The 20,987-nt window shown below is 32.7% G+C and overlaps 1 protein-coding gene across 1 annotated transcript; it reads right to left on the bottom strand.

Moving 5' to 3' along the window:
• Positions 1-514: 514 nt before the first annotated feature.
• LOC143045821 (histone acetyltransferase KAT8-like) lies at positions 515-20,973 on the bottom strand. The gene is made up of 10 exons (XM_076218603.1): positions 20,747-20,973; positions 15,473-15,550; positions 14,506-14,678; positions 14,188-14,241; positions 13,364-13,528; positions 12,338-12,427; positions 7,969-8,109; positions 7,007-7,100; positions 1,965-2,115; positions 515-920 (listed from the first exon to the last, which is right to left on the bottom strand). The coding sequence occupies exons 1-10, from the start codon at positions 20,943-20,945 to the stop codon at positions 704-706; spliced, it is 1,362 nt and encodes a 453-aa protein (XP_076074718.1). The 5' UTR covers positions 20,946-20,973; the 3' UTR covers positions 515-703.
• Positions 20,974-20,987: the final 14 nt, after the last annotated feature.

Here is a 20,987-nt window from a genome sequence, read left to right as displayed (position 1 = left end):
TTGAATAAGCATAGTCTGTTATGATATAACAATAAAAGGAACGTCTATACATTGAATACAAATTATTATCCAATCAAATCATACACATGTACCTCATGTCAACTGTTTGTTTCAATATATTCATCAAACCATCATACTAATTTCAGAAAAATTCTGGGAAAAAAGTTTTTTAAGTCAAACATCTGAAACATATTTTTCTATTTTAAAATTATCTCAATACCTGTGCTCAAATTCAATTATATTTTTCATGATTACTCTTCCAAGTTTCTATAATATTGAATTTATTTGTGTAAACTGAAACTTTAAATAGTAAATGAGAATCTAGGAAAGACAATGGCTTGCAAACCTGGGAACAATTTTTTTCTATAACATTTGAATAATTATTAAAAAAAAATCCTTAACAATAATTTTTAAACAGATGAGTCGACAACAGATTTTCCTGCATAAAAATCAATCAAATATGTCAAACTTTTTTATAACATGTTTTGAAAGTAAAATATCAATCACAGAAACATTTTCAAGGTTTTTACAACACTAAATCTTTATTTATAGCAAAATAAAAACTGATTATTAAAGGCAAAACACTGATCCATTCCACTTGATTGAACAGTCATTTAACTCTTTTGAGTATCTCTTTTGTTTTTGAATACCAGTGAGACAGACTGGTATCTTTTTCTTTTTATCGTGTATAGCTGTGCAATGCTCATTTTTTTATCATTTTAGCGGGTCTTTTTAGTGGATCCCAGCGAAGGCATCCATTGTCTACAGGAAGAACCGGACGTTTGTATTGTGCACTTTTGAGATGTTCTTCGACAAGTTTTGGTGTGACACATATGACGTGTTGTCCCTTCCAATACTTCACCATGTTCATTGATTGTAGTGTGCTTATGATGTCGTGCTGTGTGATACTGGTCATCTGACTAGAAAAATAAATATGGCTTTTATTGTACATAGCTCAAACACATTTATGGTAAAATAATTATGATATATTAATTTGACATTTTCTAGCTTTACTACATAATTTTTTCAAGGCAGCTTTTTCAACAATTATCAAATTTACCATGAAAATATGATTTTAACATAAACTAAAACTGATGTTCTGTTTAAATAAATAGGGAATGTGCCCCTGGGACATAGATGATGCCCCGCATACATATAACATATATGGAGAAGGTGTACCCATGGACACAGATGCATACAACATTATAAAGGGACATAACTCAAGAACAATAAAACTGATGTTACCCAAATTTGTACTTGATCTGAGTTTAGTGGTAAAAAGTATTGTGTATAGGTTTCATAATGTTTGGTTAGGGCAGACTTGAAAAAGGAAACAAAATTTTTTTTTTGCAATTTTTCCATTTATAAAGAGGCATAACTCGATTATGGATAAAGTGATGCCACCAAATTCAACTTGATCTGTGTTTTGTGCTTATAAGCATTATGTATAAGTTTCATAACATTTGGTTGAGGCAAACTCAAGTTAGAGAACGGAAACCAATTTTGGGCAGACGTACGTACAGACGCACAAGGGTAAAACTTTAAAATGCCCCCTCTGTTACAGTGAGGGCATAAAAACTGGAGGCTTTAAGATGCCTGTACATCAGGATTGTGAAAGGGTTCAATGGGAATATATATTGCATCATGGTTCATTTTAGTTTAAATAGCATTTGTGGGCATGTTTGTAGTCTTTTCAGGTCATCAATTATAATTAAGAAAGGTATATTATTGAGCCAAAGTTCGGCAGTGGAATATTTATTGATGTTTTGAAACACCCATAAGCATACATTTAAATATCCATTAGGGTAAACAAATTTTAAAACTATAATATTAAAACTTAAACTCATTTTTAAAAGGTCATCTATAGTTGTTCACATCATTGCCCTTTAGTGGGTAGTTGTCTCTTTAGCAATCATATATCATCTCTCCTTTGCATAACACTACAATAATTTAATCAATTTTACCTCAAATCCCGAACAGACAGGGTTCCTCTAAAATCCCTAAGTATTTCCAACAGTACCCATGACCAGTAACTTCTGTAACTTAGTTTACCCAAGTCTGACAATGGCTTTTCTGGAGACCCAACTGTGCCTTCTAACTTAGATAATTCATAGCCTATAATGTAGAACATTTTATAAGCAATCAGCATTTACTAATGAAACCTTTTCAATATAATTTATATCATGTTAGGTCAAATGATTCATTGCAGATAAATAACAGCAATTTGGGTTTTTTTATTTAACAACCACAATTAATTTGCTCTCTGTATTGATTCAATTAATCATTAAATTTGCAAAAGCATAAAATATAGTATATATACCAATACACATAATTAACAGCGCCTGGTGATGTTTCATAGCCTGACCGGTTTCGGTCCAAAAAGGACCTTCATCAGAGGCAGAATGGTGGATTAATGTTTGCACCCTATTTATATAGATATGGTAACCGGCACTTCAGATTTAACCGGCGGTTCAGATACAAGTTCAATTATCCTTTCAGTGAAAAATCCAAGTGGGATTTTCCATGGTTACAGTTATCTATATTTAGCTAATGTACATGTTGCAGTAAACTTTTTGACATGTTACGGTAAACATTTTGACATTATACTAGTGTTGTCAACGGTTAACCGGTTAACCGGTTAACCGTTCGAACGACCGAATAACGAATACCAAAAACGCTAACCGGTTAACCGGACCTTTTTCAATTTTAATAGATTTGATATAAATTTGTATTGAAATCATTTAATAGTTATGTTTTCTTTAAAAATGGTCGTCGCGGTAATTAATTTGACGGATCAATTGTCCAGTATATTGATTGCTTTTGTTAATCCAAAAATATAAAATTAATTAGAACTTGTCTCTCAGCTCGGGGCAAGATTTTAAGGAAACATAATTAGTTACATGTTTTTTTAACAGTAACTTTAAATAAGTAATACGATTAAACTTTACGATTTACTTCATTATTTCATGTTTGATCCAATATTGTGCAGACCTACATCTGAATGCGCAATCTACGTCATGCAAGTCTCTGTTATACTTTAAACGAAATGCTAACTCATATACTATAAAAAGCAAACCAACGTGAATGTAATCAATGTATACTTGATGGTACGAGTATCAGGATTAATCAATTTAAATTAAAACACTCCACATTTTTTTCGGAGACAATAGTTGATACCGTGTATTTAATTATTAAAAGTCAAACTTTTACAGGAATCTTCACAGACAAGCCTTATAATACCAAAGGACCAACTAAAATTCATCGTATTATAAAAACGGAAATGTACATGTATGGCTTTGATGGAAGGCAGTCACATTGACACTCATGCCACATCTTCTTATATCTAGGTGTAGGGTACTATTGATAAGGTCTTCAAACATCAACTTAAACTACCGGTTAACTGGTTAATCGGTCGAACGATTATCCGAGTAACCGGTTAGGCAAAAGTGTACGATTTGACAACACTACATTATACAGTAAACATGTGACCTGTTGATATAACCAGATTTGGGCTTTATCATTGGATAAAGGGTGTTTTAATAATTTAAGAAGTACATGGTAATCATTTAGTCTTGATCTTTGGCTTATGATACACCTAAATATCAAGTCTTGGAATTGTATTTCATGGTAGTCATGTGATCTTGATATTTGGCTTATGATACACCTAAATATCAAGTCTTGAAATAGTACTTCCTAGTAGTCATGCAGTCTTGGTCTCAGGCTTATGATACACCTGAATATCAAGTCTTGAAATAGTAATTCCTAGTAGTCATGCAGTCTTGGTCTCAGGCTTATGATACACCTAAATATCAAGTCTTGAAATAGTAATTCCTAGTAGTCATGCAGTCTTGGTCTCAGGCTTATGATACACCTGAATATCAAGTCTTGAAATAGTAATTCCTAGTAGTCATGCAGTCTTGGTCTCAGGCTTATGATACACCTGAATATCAAGTCTAATAATAGTATTTCATGGTAGTCATGCAAGTCTTGACGTTTTAGCTTGTGATACGCCAAAACATCAAGTCAAAACTATTACCCCCCCCCCCTAACCAAACAAAATTTGGTTTAGGGGGGGGGGGGGGGGGGGGTCTTATTGAGAATGCTTCATTTAAGCCTTTAGTACTCCTTTTAAGATCAAAGGTAGATGAATATTAATCCTCAGTGTAAAAAAGTTTTCAACACCTCAAGTTTGTAATGTAGGTATTGCTTATATACATCAATTTCAGGTAACCGCTAGGCTTACGCTTAGAGCTCCTATGTCAGTGAAAAATCAATAGGCAATATAGGAAAGGTGTTCTGACATTGTTAAATCTGAACCGCCGGTTAATTCAACCGCCGGTTACCATATCTATATAAATAGGGTGCAAACATTAATCCACCATTCTGCCTCTGATGAAGGTCCTTTTTGGACCGAAACCGGTCAGGCTATGAAACATCACCAGGCGCTGTTAATTATGTGTATTGGTATATATACTATATTTTATGCTTTTACATTTTTCTCACTGATACACATAGTTAATATGGCTTCTACTAACGAAAGCTCCATTTGGAGTTAATGTGTTTAGAGACCACTTATGTCAGTACACCTTTCCTATATTGCCTTATCATTAAATTTGCCTCTTTCGAATCTAAAGGATAACGGATAATTTCATTGTTCGTACACCAAAATGAAAATATAGTAACATCATTGATTGAATTTACTTAGTTTAGTACTTTTTTTACAAAGTTTTGGTGTACGTTTTGTGAAAATATTACCCAGAATGCATTAGATTCTGAAACGACGAATTGAACATTGGACACAATTCCTTAAAATATTTAAAAGAAAATCCTTACTGTGCCTTGCATTAGCATTCTATGTTAAATTAAGTTGAACCTAATCGGTTTTCACAGATTTTCAATGTTTCACATTTTGATATTTGATATTCTGTTATAATAACAACAGATTTGTTCTGATAACACATTCACTATACATTTAATGACACTCTTTAACTTCACTAACACCATAATCGTCATATATATATATATTTATATATAAAACTTGTCTAAACACCAACCCAACAATGTTAGATCTGTAAATTTGCTTTTGCAAATTTTTACAAAAGCAAAATTTTTTTTTTCTTCCCTCGCTGGGATTCGAACCCATGCTACTGATGGCATTATATATATATATATATACATGTGTGAACCATGAAATGAGGTCATACACTTTCTTTGTTATCATATCTATCTAATATTCTACTACTACACAGTGTTCTCCCCAGGATTTTTTTAAGGTGCAAAATCCAAGGGTGTGTAACTCTTTTTTAAGTTCTTACAATAACTTTTGCATATATCCCCTTTAACATTTATAAGCAATGAAAAACTCAGTCAGGTACTTGTTATTGAAACCAGAAACATGGTGCATACTCCTATACTGACAGTGTAGAGGAAGGTGTATTCCCTTTTTCATTAGAAGTCATTAGGCTGAAAAAAACCTTCTACTTTCATCATTGTGTCTTTAGCTTAGAAGTCACCCCTTTGTTATTTGCAGAGAACATGTTCATTTAGAATAAATAGAATCCTATATGGTTAAGATATATAGCATGTATAGTTGGTATACAACATTTTAAAACAAAAATATTTTAATAAAACAGCTGACCAGTTTCCGTAGTTTGACATTACGCTTCCGTGTGTATTATTGTTAAAACCTATCTTTGGCAGGTAGATATAAACGAAACTTTACAAATTCGTTAAAGTTAAGAACATTGGAGTTATTTACTAGTGACATTATACAGAAGCTGCAGTGATTCTGTACCCGTGTTGATTGTCACATATTTCCTCGACGCATGGACTTATGATAGATGTTCAATGATCATTTTATTTCTAAAAACATGAGTTTGAGACGAATTTACCTTGCAAGCATCATTTTTTCACTTTCTATTAAGGTGGTACCTAACACTTTCACTAAAATCAATTTGGCTCGTTTAATTTTCATAAAATTTTAACAAAGTATTTACTTTGGCCTTTGACAAAAATATAAAAATTTCAAAAAATTTGAACCAACCATTTTATCAGAAAAATTACACTGGTTATATAGCAGTTTGACATACACTAATTTTGATCATTGAGAAGCATAATATTCTCTTATCAACGCAACGTAGTTAAAACGTTCAGTCGATTTTACAGAGTTATCTCCCTGTAGTGTTAGGTACCACCTTAAAATAAATTACTCTTTGTAATCTTTAATCAAAGTTTATCTTAATTTTTTCAACTACAAATACTCTCATAGTTTTCATCGTAAATATCTTAAGCAATGTGTATTCAAATTTATCACGTGTATTCAGCACATTCATTGGTTGTGTTTAAATAGATTCTTCTTCTCGACCAATGAAACAATCTGTTATTTAAATGGTTAAGTGATCACAAACACGATGCGTAAATAAAATGTATTTGCGATCTATTTCTTCAATTTCTGCACTGAAGTTTTTTAATTTTTAAATTTTCTTCTACAAATATCTATCTTCTTGATGATCATTTACGCTATTAAATGATAACATAATCCGATAAGGCTGAGATAAGCGTGGCTCAGGTAAAACTAATTATCAATTATTGCGAAACACTGACAGACCTCTCGGCAGTGATAAGCAACTTGACAATTTTAACCAATATTTATAATAAAAATGTGAAAATTAACACGCTGCGGGATCAAGTATTAAGGGACAATGGCCGATTAAGACGCTGCTGGATCTACGAAAATATTATGAAGGCGCTACGGCACCGCAGCGAAATATCGTCCTGGGGAGAACACTGCTACAAAAGTAACATTATCCAAATCTTCACCAACTCATAATTGTAATAATTCAACCATAAACTAAGGTTAGTTCACCCTATTTACTTAATGATAAACATCTTATTGTGAAAAAATTCAATGATGAAAACCTTATGCTAATATAGATATATGTATATTTTAAAATTTAAATTTTAAAACTTAAACGATTGAAAAATTCCTTCTTATAATCATACTTACTGAATGCAATCAGAAATTTCCCATAACCTTTCCTTTGAAATGGAGGTAAGGTTAAAATACAAGCAACATTGTTCCCATCAGGTGATTCTTTTTCCTAAAATATTCAAATGGCATTAATACTAAATAACAACTCTCATCTTAGAAAAGAAATGTGACATTGTTCAGATCCATCTGTGAAACCCTTAAAATTCAGATTGGACAACATGAATACCTTTCAACTCATCAGATTTCCTAATAAGAGGTCATAACAGGTCAGTGCACACAGATGCAATAGAATGATCATTTCCAGTGCAATAGACCATGGAACAAAAATATGGCAGAAAAATAGCAAATAATAAAGAAATATTAATAAAACAGTAAAAAACTCTTTATTAGGTAATAATACAGTTATTTAATATGTAACTATGCAATAGATCAAAATATATTTCTTGAGGTCATTGTTCTATTGCCTGAAGCCAACGGTAATTAATACAGTTGTTAGATTGATAAACAGATGGTCATAACTTTATTAATGATCAAAAGAAAAAATCAACAGTTAATTGCACGAAGCCTGACTTGAAATTATTATACAAATGGCTGGTTGGAGGGTGGAGCCGAGGTCAATCGAGGACATCCCTCACAATGAACTTGATGCTTTCTTGTCTGAATTTTACATAACCTTAAAGAAAGAAAATGGCCAGGAATATGAACCGGGGACGTTTGACGGTATTCATGCCAGTATTGAGAGGTATTTAAAGGACAAAGAGTACTCACATTCATTTGGTGACAAGGAATTTAATTTGTTTTAAAACAGTATTCCTATATATAACTATTTAAAAATAAACGTATTACTACAGTTTAACATCTACCATATATATTGTATATATAAATATATGGGGATAATTACAAGAGATTTTGAAATAAAATACATATAAGAGCTTTATTTTGGTCAAAATTTATCTTGAACTTGGTGTTCTACTCACCTTGGAGAAATAACCCACTAGGTGACATCCAAACCGGTCTACCTCTGTCAAAATGTAAAACATAAACGGTTCCACATCAAAATATAATGTCTTGTGATCCAGAAACAGTTTAGCCATTAAACACAGATTCTGACAATAAATCTGTAAATATAAAATCAACAGAGACTGAATTTAAAAACTTGTGATGTGCATGGCGAATAAATCTTAGTTACATTTTTGTAATTTTCCTGAGCCAGCTATTTTCCTCAGTATATACTTGTTTTATTCCTATGAATTTAAAATAAAATATAGTCTTGTACAGAAAAAAAAGTTACCCGAGTCTACAAATCATTTCATTCTGTAAAATACTTTTTTAAAATTCCAAAATGTCTCTTTTGTCTACACTATTGGGTTAAAATGTCAAATACAAAAATCCTAGTTTTATTGATGAAAAATCACCTTTACGATCTTATGTAAAACTAGAGGCTCTCAAGAGCCTGTGTCGCTCACCTTGGTCTATGTGCCTATTAAACAATGGACACAGATAAATTCATAACAAAATTGTGTTTTGATGATGGTGATGTGTTTATAGATCTTACTTTACCGAACATTCTTGTTGCTACAATTATCTCTATCTATAATGAACTTGGCCCAGTAATTACAGTGGAAAATATTTTCTAAAAATCTACAAAAATTTATGAAAAATGTAAAAAATTTACTATAAAGGGCAATAACTCCTAAAGGGGTCAACTGACCATATCGGTCGTATTGACTTATTTGTAAATCTTACTTTGCTGAACATTATTGCTGTTCACTGTTTATCTCTATCTATAATATTATTCAAGATTATAACCAAAAACAGCAAAATTTCCTTAAAATTACCAATTCAGAGGCAGCAACCCAACAACTGGTTGTTCGATTCATCTCAAATTTTCAGGGCTGATAGATCTTGACCTGATAAACAATTGAACCCCATTTCAGATTTTCTCTAAATGCTTTAATTTTTTAGTTATAAGCCAAAAACTGCAATTTACCCCTATTATCTATTTTTAGCCATGGCGGCAACCTTGGTTGGTTGACCGGGTCACCGGACACAATTTTTAAACTAGATACCCCAATGATGGTTGTGGCCAAGTTTGGTTTAATTTGGCCCAGTAGTTTCAGAGGAGAAGATTTTTGTAAAAGATTACTAAGATTTACGAAAAATGGTTAAAAATTGACTATAAAGGGCAATAACTCCTACAGGGGTCAACTGACAATTTCAGTCATGTTGACTTATTTGTAAATCTTACTTTACTGAACATAATGGCTGTTCACTGTTTATCTCTATCTATAATATTATTCAAGATAATAACCAACTAGAGGCTCTTAAGAGCCTGTGTCGCTCACCTTGGTCTATGTGCATATTATCAATGGACACAGATAAATTCATGACAAAATGGTGTTTTTGTGATGGTGATGTGTTTGTAGATCTTTCTTTACTGAATATTCTTGTTGCTACAAATATTTCTCTCTATAATGAACTTGGCCCAGTAATTACAGTGGAAAATATTTCCTAAAAACATGACGAAAAAGTTGTTAACAATTGACTATAAAGGGCAATAACTCCTTAAGGGGTCAATTGAAAATTTTGGTCATGTTGACTTATTTGTAGATCTTATTTTGCTGAACATTATTGCTGTTTACAGTTTATCTCTATCTATAATAATATTCAAGATAATAACCAAAATCTGCAAAATTTCCTTAAAATTACTAATTCGGTGGCAGCAACCCAACAACAGGTTGTTTGATTTGTCTGAAAATTTCAGGGCAGATAGATCTTGACCTGATAAACAATTTTACCCAGTCAGATTTGCTCTAAATGCTTTGGTGTCAGAGATATAAGCCAAAATCTACATTTCCCCTCTATGTTCTATTTTTAGCCATGGCAGCCATCTTGGTTGGTTGGACGGGTCACGCCACACAATTTTTAAACTAAATACCCCAATAATGATTGTGGCCAAGTTTGGTTAAATTTGGTCCAGGAGTTTCAGAGGAGAAGATTTTTGTAAAAGATTACAAAAATTTACAAAAAATTGGTCAAAATGGACTATAAAGGGCAATAACTCCTTAAGGGGTCAACTGATAATTTTGGTCATGTTGACCTATTTGTAGATCTTACTTTGCTGAACATTATTGCTGTTTACAGTTTATCTCTTTCTATAATAATATTCAAGATAATAACCAAAATCTGCAAAATTTCCTTCAAATTACTTATTTCGGGGCAGCAACCCAATAACCGGTTGTCCTATTCATTTGAAAGTTTCAGGGCTGATAGATTTTCACTTGATGAACAATTTTACCCCACTTCAGATTTGCTCTAAATGCTTTGGTTTCAGAGTTATAAGCCAAAATCTACATTTCACCCCTATGTTCTATTTTTAGCCATGGTGGCCATCTTGGTTGGTTGGCCGGGTCACGCCACACATTTTTTAAACTAGATACCCCAAAGATGATTGTGGCCAAGTTTGGATTAATTTGGCCATGTAGTTTCAGAGGAGAAGATTTTTGTAATAGATTACTAAGATTTACGAAAAATGGTTAAAAATTGACTATAAAGGGCAATAACTCCTAAAGGGGTCAACTGACCATTTCGGTCATGTTGACTTATTTGTAAATCTTACTTTGCTGAAAATTATTGCTGTTTACAGTTTATCTCTATCTACAATAATATTCCAGATAATAACCAAAAACAGCAAAATTTCCTTAAAATTACCAATTCAGGGGCAGCAACCCAACAACCAGGTATGAATGGGTACAGATAATTGTAGAACTGGGCATGCCCAAAAAGACAAAGATCAGAATAATCGGGCATGCACAATTCAGCCAGTTTTATAAGTTCCGAGCACTATTAGAAAAATGCTGCATTCATAGTATTACAAGATTTATTTTAGCAAACACGGCAAAATTATATGCATGTATGAACTGCTAACTTGTACAATTTCCTGGGGAATTGTGCATGATGTACAGATCATATGGAAATTGTAAAACAATGCATGCCCAGTTCAACAAACTTTGGTTAAACTGCGCATTCCATAATAATAAATGCACGCATAGTTAAACAATTGTTTGATGATCTAGGGTTCAGAGTTGTTTTACATGCATGTATGAACTGCTCACTTGTACAATTTCCTGGGGAATCGTGCATGATGTACAGATCGTATGAAAATTGTTAAACAATGCACGCCTATTTCAACAAACTTAGGTAAAACTGTGCATTCCATATTATAAACGAATGCACAGTTTTACAATTGTATGATGGACCTGGTTGCATGCCTTAACGTGCATCAGCATGCACAGTTTTACAATTGTTTGATGATCTAGGCTTCATTGTTTTACATGCATATATATGAACTGCTCGTTTGTTCAATTTCCTGGAGAATTGTGCATAACGTACAGATCATATGAAAATTGTAAATCAATGCATGCCCAGTTCAACAGACAATTGTAAAACTGGGCATGCTCAGTTCTACAAAATCATGTGACAAAACATACCTCCAACAACGGGTTGTCTGATTCATTTGAAAATTTCAGGGCAGATAGATCTTGACCTGATAAACAATTTTACCCCCGTGTCAGATTTGCTCTAAATGCTTTGGTTTTTGAGTTATAAGCCAAAAACTGCATTTTACCCCTATGTTCTATTTTTAGCCATGGCGGCCATCTTAGTTGGTTGGCGGGGTCACGCCACACATTTTTTGAACTAGATACCCAAATGATGATTCTGACCAAGTTTGGTTTAATTTGGCCCAGTAGTTTCAGAGGAGAAGATTGTTGTAAAAGTTAACGACGACGGACGACGACGACGGACGACGACGACGACGGACGCAAAGTGATGGGAAAAGCTCACTTGGCCCTTCGGGCCAGGTGAGCTTAAAAAAAGGAATGTCAAAATTGTTAACATAAACGTAATTCTATATACTTCCTTTTTCTTTTAAAAGATTATGAAAAAATCGTTCTGTCTAGCCCCTACAATGTATGTTTCACTATTTATTGTCTTTTATCTGCATCAACTTTCAATTTTTTGAGACATGCTGGTTTGTGGTAATTTAGTGTGGTTTACTGTGGTACCAATTGTTATTCGCATAATTCTTTTTGACTTTATTGCATTTAAGTTTTTAATGTTCCTTGATGTTAGAATATCATATTTAGACACCTTTATGTACAGGAAAAAGCTTCTAAAACTAAAGTGGAAGTTATAATTTATGAAGGACATAATATAATAACAACTGACAAGATATGTTTGCTATTAGGTAGTCAAGTAATACAAGAAAACCGTAGCTTCATATATACAGTCTAGGTTGTACAATTTCTTTGAAAAGTGAGTATAAGTATCAATCTATTATTTTACCTTGCTTTCTTTTCCATCCACTTCAAACACTGATATAGTACCCTTTCTATATATTTCTTTCCCAGGTGGATGTCGGAAAATACATTGTGTCTGAAAAAAGGAGATATTTTATATTCAATATTTTATAGTATAATATTATTAGTTACATACTATGTTAGTGTCCTAATACGATATATATGGGGTCAGTAAATTCCATATGGGGTGAGAGCCAAAGTGTATAATGTGATGATTAATTTGCATATTTAGGTGTAACAACCAAATACACATGTTGTACCTTTATTATAACATTGCATATTGACCAGACTAATTGGTCTTAACCATTAACCAATATTATTATACCTTTACATATATTTCAAACAACTCTATTGGGTGAAATGTAATCACATGACATGGAATAATTCAGTTATTTATCGCAAGTAAGGACGAATAACACTATAAATTTACACCAGCGGAGAATAACCCTATTACTCACCGGTGAATAACTTTTTGAGTTTGTTTATTTGTACTTGAGTTACCTCCCATGAAAATGACGTCACAGACGTAAATAAACAAAATTGCAGCGTTCACGTTACACTGGAAGCCCATCGAGAGACGAGGAAATATGGCATTGGATAAATAGAGCTGAGAGTGCCAGTAGGCGATGATATCTCTTATAAACGGTCCTTTTCAGGGCCATCTAAATTTTACAAAAAGATTCTACTTTTGTGGAGAAATATTGTAAGAAATAAAAATAGTGGTTGAATCTGTTTCTCTAATGATTTATATCCTTCCTTTTTAAAGATTTGCATAAAGTTGTGTTCTTCTTATGTAACGTCATCAGACATTGTCGCCTTTTCTCATGACGTCCATTAGGAAATTCAGAAGAAACCGAGAAAATTAAATGTCAGAATTAAATTTTGACCAATCATTTGACAAGAACAGATATTTCACTAGTGGACAATTTTTCACAATCAGTTGGGAAAAGTGAAAAAAGTGAGAAAAAAACAAGAAATATATTTGTAAACTAGCACATAAAAACCTATTAACCTGGTGATATCTGTAAGATTTCTCTAACTTCATGTATTTGAGACAATATTCACAGATCCACAGTTTGGACTGTTTACCGTACTCCTCTGGGTAGGGAGAAAAGTACCAAGCATCTATCTCATATCTACCAATCTGAATCTTATCTATATATTTCACTTTTGTTATCTAGGAAAGAGAAAACAGACATAAATTCAAAGTTTCAATATACATAACATTTTCCCTACTCCAGTCTCACAAGAGGCAATCTTTTAGTCATTATTTTCAAAATTGTCATACAAAATCTACATGTACACTAAAGTGCAACAGTTTTATCAAACTATATTAAGAATTATTTAAGCTAAGTTTGGTGTCATTTTCTTCATCAGTCTGAGATGTTCCAATTGTATAACATGAAACATAGTAGTATAAAAAGAAAAAGCTAATATAGCCCATGTCTCATTTATGTTAGACTTTTCATTGAAGAGAAAGTATGCAATGATATGAGACTATTCCATAAATGTTATTTTCAGTCTTTATTTGATGTAATATTGAGTTTTACTTTACCTTAATAAGACTTCAACATAATTAAATAGAATATAGCTTGAAATTTCTCTCATTTCTAGTCTTTCCTAATACATTTAGTTCTTGCACGAAAAATTGAAAGAACTTCCATAATATGATTGTTATAATGTCGTGTATTTCAGTTATTGTTCTACTTTATTTGTGTCAATTACTTAGTTGTGTCAATTGTTGTTATATTCTTTATTTACATCTATTATTAGTGAACTTTTTGGGGTCGATTATTTTCATAATGATTTTGTGTCAGTCTTCTAACCAATACTCACAGCTTCATGTTCTTTCTCTAGTGCAGCTGTAGTAGGGTCCATCTCTGCATAGGTCTGAAATAGAGACATCAACATTAAACTTAAATCATAGAACAATCAAAATTTATAATTCAAACAGTTCAAAGTTAATAATTTATTCCTTTTATATGTAGTTCTAGTGCTTTTCAATTTCTTTTTTAAATATTAATGTTTAGATTAATTTTCACTTTGTAATCTTCATACCATTTGACACAAGTTCCATAATTGTTCTAACATGACGTGAATGTTCAAATGTTTTTTTTTATTGTTTTGAAGATTAATATAAATAGCTGGTATTACCTTTTGAACATGATTGATTTCATCATGTTTTCTTTTCTGGTTTCTTGTAATCTTACGATCGTCAGTGAGATCTGTCATTGTGATAGATACATCTTTTATTTTACAATGGTCTTCCAGTTTGTTGTTGAGGTCAAATCTAGTCATGGTAACCCATTCATCCAGTCTTCTGTTAACTGTGAAACAAAGTTTTAACAAACAAACATCAAATAAAAGGATTTTATAGATATCTTATGTGCACAATTTTGACCTTAAAGGTATGTGTGAATAGAAAGATTGTGGTCATGACTGTCCTTATGGTCCCAATTTAGTTTGTAAATCCTGGTAATTAAAACATCTGTAGTGTATCTTACAAATCATGCAAAATGTTTATCAAAATTCCTATTAGTTCCTTTAAGAGGAACTAAAAAACAAAAACGTTTATCAAAAAAATCCACATAACTTGTCATGCCTGTGAAAGTGTAAATATACCTTCCCTATAGCTACCCTTTTGACACTTATAACTAGAGAAGTAATGGCTACCCTAAATCTAATTGACAAGCAGTGATTTCTTTCTAACCCTCTTGCTGCTGGAGGGAAACATATGTCCACACTTACTGTGCCGGAGGGACATATATATTCATGTTTTAACTTATGAAAGCTTGTCCTCATTGATGTATCTTTTTCAAATAAAAAACAAAATATTTAACATCGTTTTATTTTTCTTCAATTGGTCCCAAATATAATGGTCATTTTTGCATGACGTCATATATCGAATGACATCATTGTTGGACATAAAACGTCACAGTTGTCGACTCATCGTATTTTCCGGCACACAAAATGCAACCTTGAAAAACAACTGGCAGTAAATGGGTTAATGAGAATTATTCTATTGGGAAAAATATATGAAAATCTCAGTTTGCAACAAACTTGTCAATACTATATTGTAGACTTTTTTTGTAGTACAGAAAAGCTAAAATACTATACTTACATCCTTCATAGTGTACATAAAATTCATGTTTGCCTTCCACCATGTCAGTTAGCCTAGTTTGGATTATCTCTGCTGCATCTGTAAAAGTATTGTAAACCAGTTTTATCATATACTTACACTAAATAACATATGATTTTTACCGTATGATAATAGCATTAAATTAAAGTATTTTCCATATTTTTCGAATTGGTGTTTAGCGGGCTGATATGAAAAGTTTATCACATGCTTCGATTGTTATCACATGCCTTTCCGTAACGTTATCACATGGCATTCCGGTGATACTCGGCAAATTCCGGAAAATACACCTCTATGCTACGTTTTCAGTGAAAAACATTACAAAGTAGTGCACAAAACAATTATTTGAATAGTGGAAAGTATATTGTGTAAAATGATTACATTAAATAAAAAATAAAAAAATATTAAATAAATGCAGTTTTTAAGTTTTTCTGAAACATAATTTAGAAAGTTACTTTAAACTAGAGGCTCTAAAGAGCCTGTGTCGCTCACCTTGGTCTATGTGCATATTAAACAAAGAACACAAATGGATTCATGACAAAATTGTATTTTGGTGATGGTGATGTGTTTGAAGTTCTTACTTTACTGAACATTCTTGCTTCTTACAATTATATCTATAATGAACTTTGCCCATTAGTAACAGAGAAAAATATTTGGTAAAAATTTACATAAATTTACCAAATTAATGAAAATTGTTAAAAATTGACTATAAAGGGCAATAACTCCTTAAGGGGTCAATTGACCATTTAGGTCATGTGGACTTATTTGTAGATCTTACTTTGATGAACATTATCGCTGTTTACAGTTTATCGCTATCTATAATAGTATTCAAGATAATAACCAAAAACAGCAAAATTTCTTTAAAAATTACCAATTGGAGGGCAGCAACCCAATAACCAGTTGTCCTATTCATTTGAATATTTCAGGGCAGATATATATTGACTTAATTAACAATTTAACTCCTTGTCAGATTTCCTCTAAATGATTTGGGTTTCAGAGTTATAGGCAAAAAACTACATTTTACCCCTGTTCTATTTTTAGCCGTGGTGGCCATCTTGGTTGGATGGCCAGGTCATCCGACACATTTTTCAAACAAGGTACCTCAAAGATGACTGTGGCCAGGTTTGAATTAATTTGGCCCCGTAGTTTCAGAGGAGAAGATTTTTGTAAAAGATAACTAAGATTTACGAAAAATGGTTAAAAATTGACTATAAAGGGCAATAACTCCTAAAGGGGTCAACTGACCATTTCGGTCATGTTGACTTACTTGTAAATCTTACTTTGATGAACATTATTGCTGTTTACAGTTGATCTCTATCTATAATAATATTCAAGATAACCAAAATCAGCAAAATTTCCTCAAAATTACCAATTCAGGGGCAGCAACCCAACAACAGGTTGACCGATTCATCTGAAAATTTCAGGGCAGATAGATCTTGACCTGACAAACATTTTTACTCCATGTCAGAGTTCCTCTAAATGTTTTGGTTTTTGAGTTATAAGCCATAAACTGCATTTTACCCCTATGTTCTATTTTTAGCCGTGGCGGCCATCTTGGTTGGTTGACCAGGTCACGCCACACATTTTTTAAACTAGATACCCCAAAGATAATTGTGGCCAACTTTGGATTAATTTGGCCCATTAGTTTCAGAGGAGAAGATTTTTGTAAAAGATTACTTAGATTTATGAAAAATGGTTAAAAATTGACTATAAAGGGCAATAACTCCTTAAGGGGTCAACTGACCATTTTGGTCATGTTGACTTATTTGTAAATCTAACTTTGCTGAACATTATTCCTGTTTACAGTTTATCTCTATCTATAATAATATTCAAGATAATAACCAAAAACGGCAAAAATTTCCTCAAAATTACCAATTCAGGGGCAGCAACCCAACAACAGGTTGACCGATTCATCTGAAAATTTCAGGGCAGATAGATCTTGACCTGATAAACATTTTTACCCCACATCAGATTTGCTCTAAATGCTTTGGTTTTTGAGTTATAAGCCAAAAACTGCATTTTACCCCTATGTTCTATTTTTAGCCGTGGCGGCCATCTTGATTGGTTGACCGGGTCACGCCACACATTTTTTAAACTAGATACCCCAAAGATAATTGTGGCCAAGTTTGGATTAATTTGGCCCAGTAGTTTCAGAGGAGAAGATTTTTGTAAAAGATTACTTATATTTATGAAAAATGGTTAAAAATTGACTATAAAGGGCAATAACTCCTAAAGGGGTCAACTGACCATTTCAGTCATGTTGACTTATTTGTAAATCTAACTTTGCCGAACATTATTGCTGTTTACAGTTTATCTCTATCTATAATAATATTCAAGATAATAACCAAAAACAGCAAAATTTCCTCAAAATGACCAATTCAGGGGCAGCAACCCAACAACGGGTTGACCGATTCATCTGAAAATTTCAGGGCAGATAGATCTTGACCTGATAAACATATTTACCCCATGTCAGATTTCCTCTAAATGCTTTGGTTTTTGAGTTATAAGCCAAAAACTGCATTTTACCCCTATGTTCTATTTTTAGCCGTGGCGGCCATCTTGGTTGGTTGACCGGGTCACGCCACACATTTTTTAAACTAGATACCCCAATGATGATTGTGGCCAAGTTTGGTTCAATTTGGCCCAGTAGTTTCAGAGGAGAAGATTTTTGTAAAAGTTAACGACGACGGACGACGGACGACGGACGACAGACGACGGACGACGACGACGACGACGACGGACGCCGGACGCAAAGTGATGGGAAAAGCTCACTTGGCCCTTCGGGCCAGGTGAGCTAAAAAGTTGACTTTTCCAAACAATGTTTATAATATACTATATTGTTGAATTAATTTTATTCGATTCGTCAATATTAAAATGTGTTTTTTTTCTCTGTTGAGGCATATGATAGAAAGATTTCATATTGAATGTATCAAACTTTGGTTCCGACGTCCGTGAACTTTTTACTCTTTCAACTTCTTTTCGGGAACCACGTAGAAGGATCAATATATGAATCTGTTATTTTTCTCTACTGTTGAAGCATATGATAAAAAGATCATAATCAGGTGATATCACATTTTTTCTTATTGGATTTCTAACAACCTCCATGAATGAATTCAAAATTTATACGATAAGATATATATTCAGATTATCAAGTTGCAGTTGATATTCATGTTTTTACTTCTTAACTTGTAAAGTGTTTCAATATTATCAAAAGTTGCTTTACTCATGCTATTTGGTATGAAATTATGATCTGTTTTACGTCTTATTTTGTACTCTTATAAAAAGGGAGATGTTGATTACGTAATTCAATATATAAAGCATGTGTTCAAATTGTTAAACTGTTTTCCTTTTAACTAGATTTAAAATTTACTTTTTTTTAATCTCTATATATTCATTAGCATTTGCTGAAACATAATTAAGTGTTCTCCTGTTCTCAGGTGTGTCAATCTTCTTGTACAAGCTAATGATTTACTATTTTTAGATATCCATCACGGCTTTCAGACTGTAAACACAAGGACCCTTTGGATTATAATACAATACACCTTATCCCTATTTGTCCACCAATATCTGATGCCACAATGGAAAAGTGATTGTTGTATTGATGATGTAGACAGCATTTTGAAGCCTATTGTAACTAGCTTGTTGTTTGAAATCAAAAGATCAAGCAGGACAGATTCTCTGGTAAAGTGGGATGGAATTCAAAATAGCGATAAGGTGTATAAGCCTAAGGGTTACGCATTTACATGCAATTGATTGTAAATAATTGCTTAATGAGAGTTGACAACAAATTCTGATTGAAGAATTCTGACAATGGTGGGATCATTTGTCTTTTGATAATAGTGGAAGAAAATTTAACAATATCCTGTCAATGGCAGGGTCCATTTAATGGTTGCGGAAGAAAATTTAACAATGGCAGGCATCATACTTGAAGATATTTTAACTATGTTGTCTTTGATGATGGTGAAGCTCCATCATAAAAGAGCCCCTAATTCCTAACCTAACATGCTGACATACAAGGTAATGAACTAGCAGACCAACTAGCTAAAAAAGCAGCACAGGAGGCAGAAAAAATACAAAGCATTCCAGTATTTACAAAACAAGATATACAAAAAGGAGCAAAAGACAGTGTTATGGTAAAATGGCAAAACCGATGGGACACCAGTGATAAAGGAAGAAGATATTATGCCTTTCAACAAAATGTAAAAAATACACTTCCAAAAGACAAGCCGTCAACTGAAATATATAGAATAACTACAAGTCTAAGAACAGGATATTGCAATTTAAACTTTTACAAATCAACAATATGCCCAGCACTCATCGACAAATGCAGCTGTGGACAAGTAGAAACAGTTGACCATTACCTACTGGATTGTGAAAATTATGAGGAGGCAAGAGAAAAACTCCGCTCAGCACTCTACTTCATAACAGCAAAACTAACACTTGAATCTGAAGTATTGTTAGCAACAACAGAAAATGATAATTACAAACATCACATAGAAGATATTCAGCATTTGTTAGGGGTCTTTATTAAAGATACTGGAAGGTTCACAAAATAGATAGTTAAGGTTTTATAAGGGTTAATTATAATTATTGAATTATTTATTTAGTTACATATTATTTTTTTTTTTTTTTTTCTGCAGTGCCACATTATAAATACAAATGTACCAATGAGTTTTATACAAAAGTGACGTAAATTTACCAGTGTGATTCAAATTACAGAGAGATTATAGTGTCAAGTTGACACTTCTAAAGACTAAAGACTAAACTCCCAAAATCAATCCCATCCTTCCTTTTATGGTCATAAACCTTGTGTTTAAATTTCACATAGATTTCTTTTTACTTATACTAAAGTAATAGTGCGAAAACCAAGAAAAATGCTTATTTGGGCCCCTTTTTCATAAACTGTTAGGGCCAAAACTCCCAAAATCAATCCTAACCTTCCTTTTGTGTTCTCAAACCTTGTGTTTAAATTTAATAGATTTCTATTTACTTATACTAAAGTTATTGTGCAAGAACCAAGAAAAATGCTTATTTGGGCCCTTTGTTGGCCCCTAATACCTAAACTGTTGGGACCAAAACTCCGAAAATCAATCCCAACCTTCCTTTTGTGGTCATAAACCTCTTCATAGATTTCTATTCAACGACGACGACGACGCCAACGTCATACCAATATACATTTTGGCGGTCGTATAAAAATCATGAAAACATAGATATTTTTTAAATGCTAAATTTTAAGAAAAATTATCAAGGTAATCGTACGCCAAGTTCCATCAGATCTTCGAACAAGGTAGTGATCTCCCAAATCAGGAACATCGCTTTCTCCATGTCCATTCTTGCCTCCATTTGTTTCATTTACAGACATATTATTCAATATTTCTCCATTTGAAAGTCTTCGTAGAGGTATTTGTACATTAAAGTCATGATTTTCTAAAATTTCTGGATTTTTCAAATCCGCCATTTTTGTTATTGTCTGTTGAAATGTTTCTAAAAGTTGACAAAA

The sequence above is a fragment of the Mytilus galloprovincialis genome, chromosome 9 (genome assembly GCF_965363235.1).
Source record: "Mytilus galloprovincialis chromosome 9, xbMytGall1.hap1.1, whole genome shotgun sequence".
In the NCBI taxonomy this organism is placed as follows: domain Eukaryota; kingdom Metazoa; phylum Mollusca; class Bivalvia; order Mytilida; family Mytilidae; genus Mytilus; species Mytilus galloprovincialis.
This window is presented reverse-complemented; position numbering and strand designations above follow the sequence as displayed.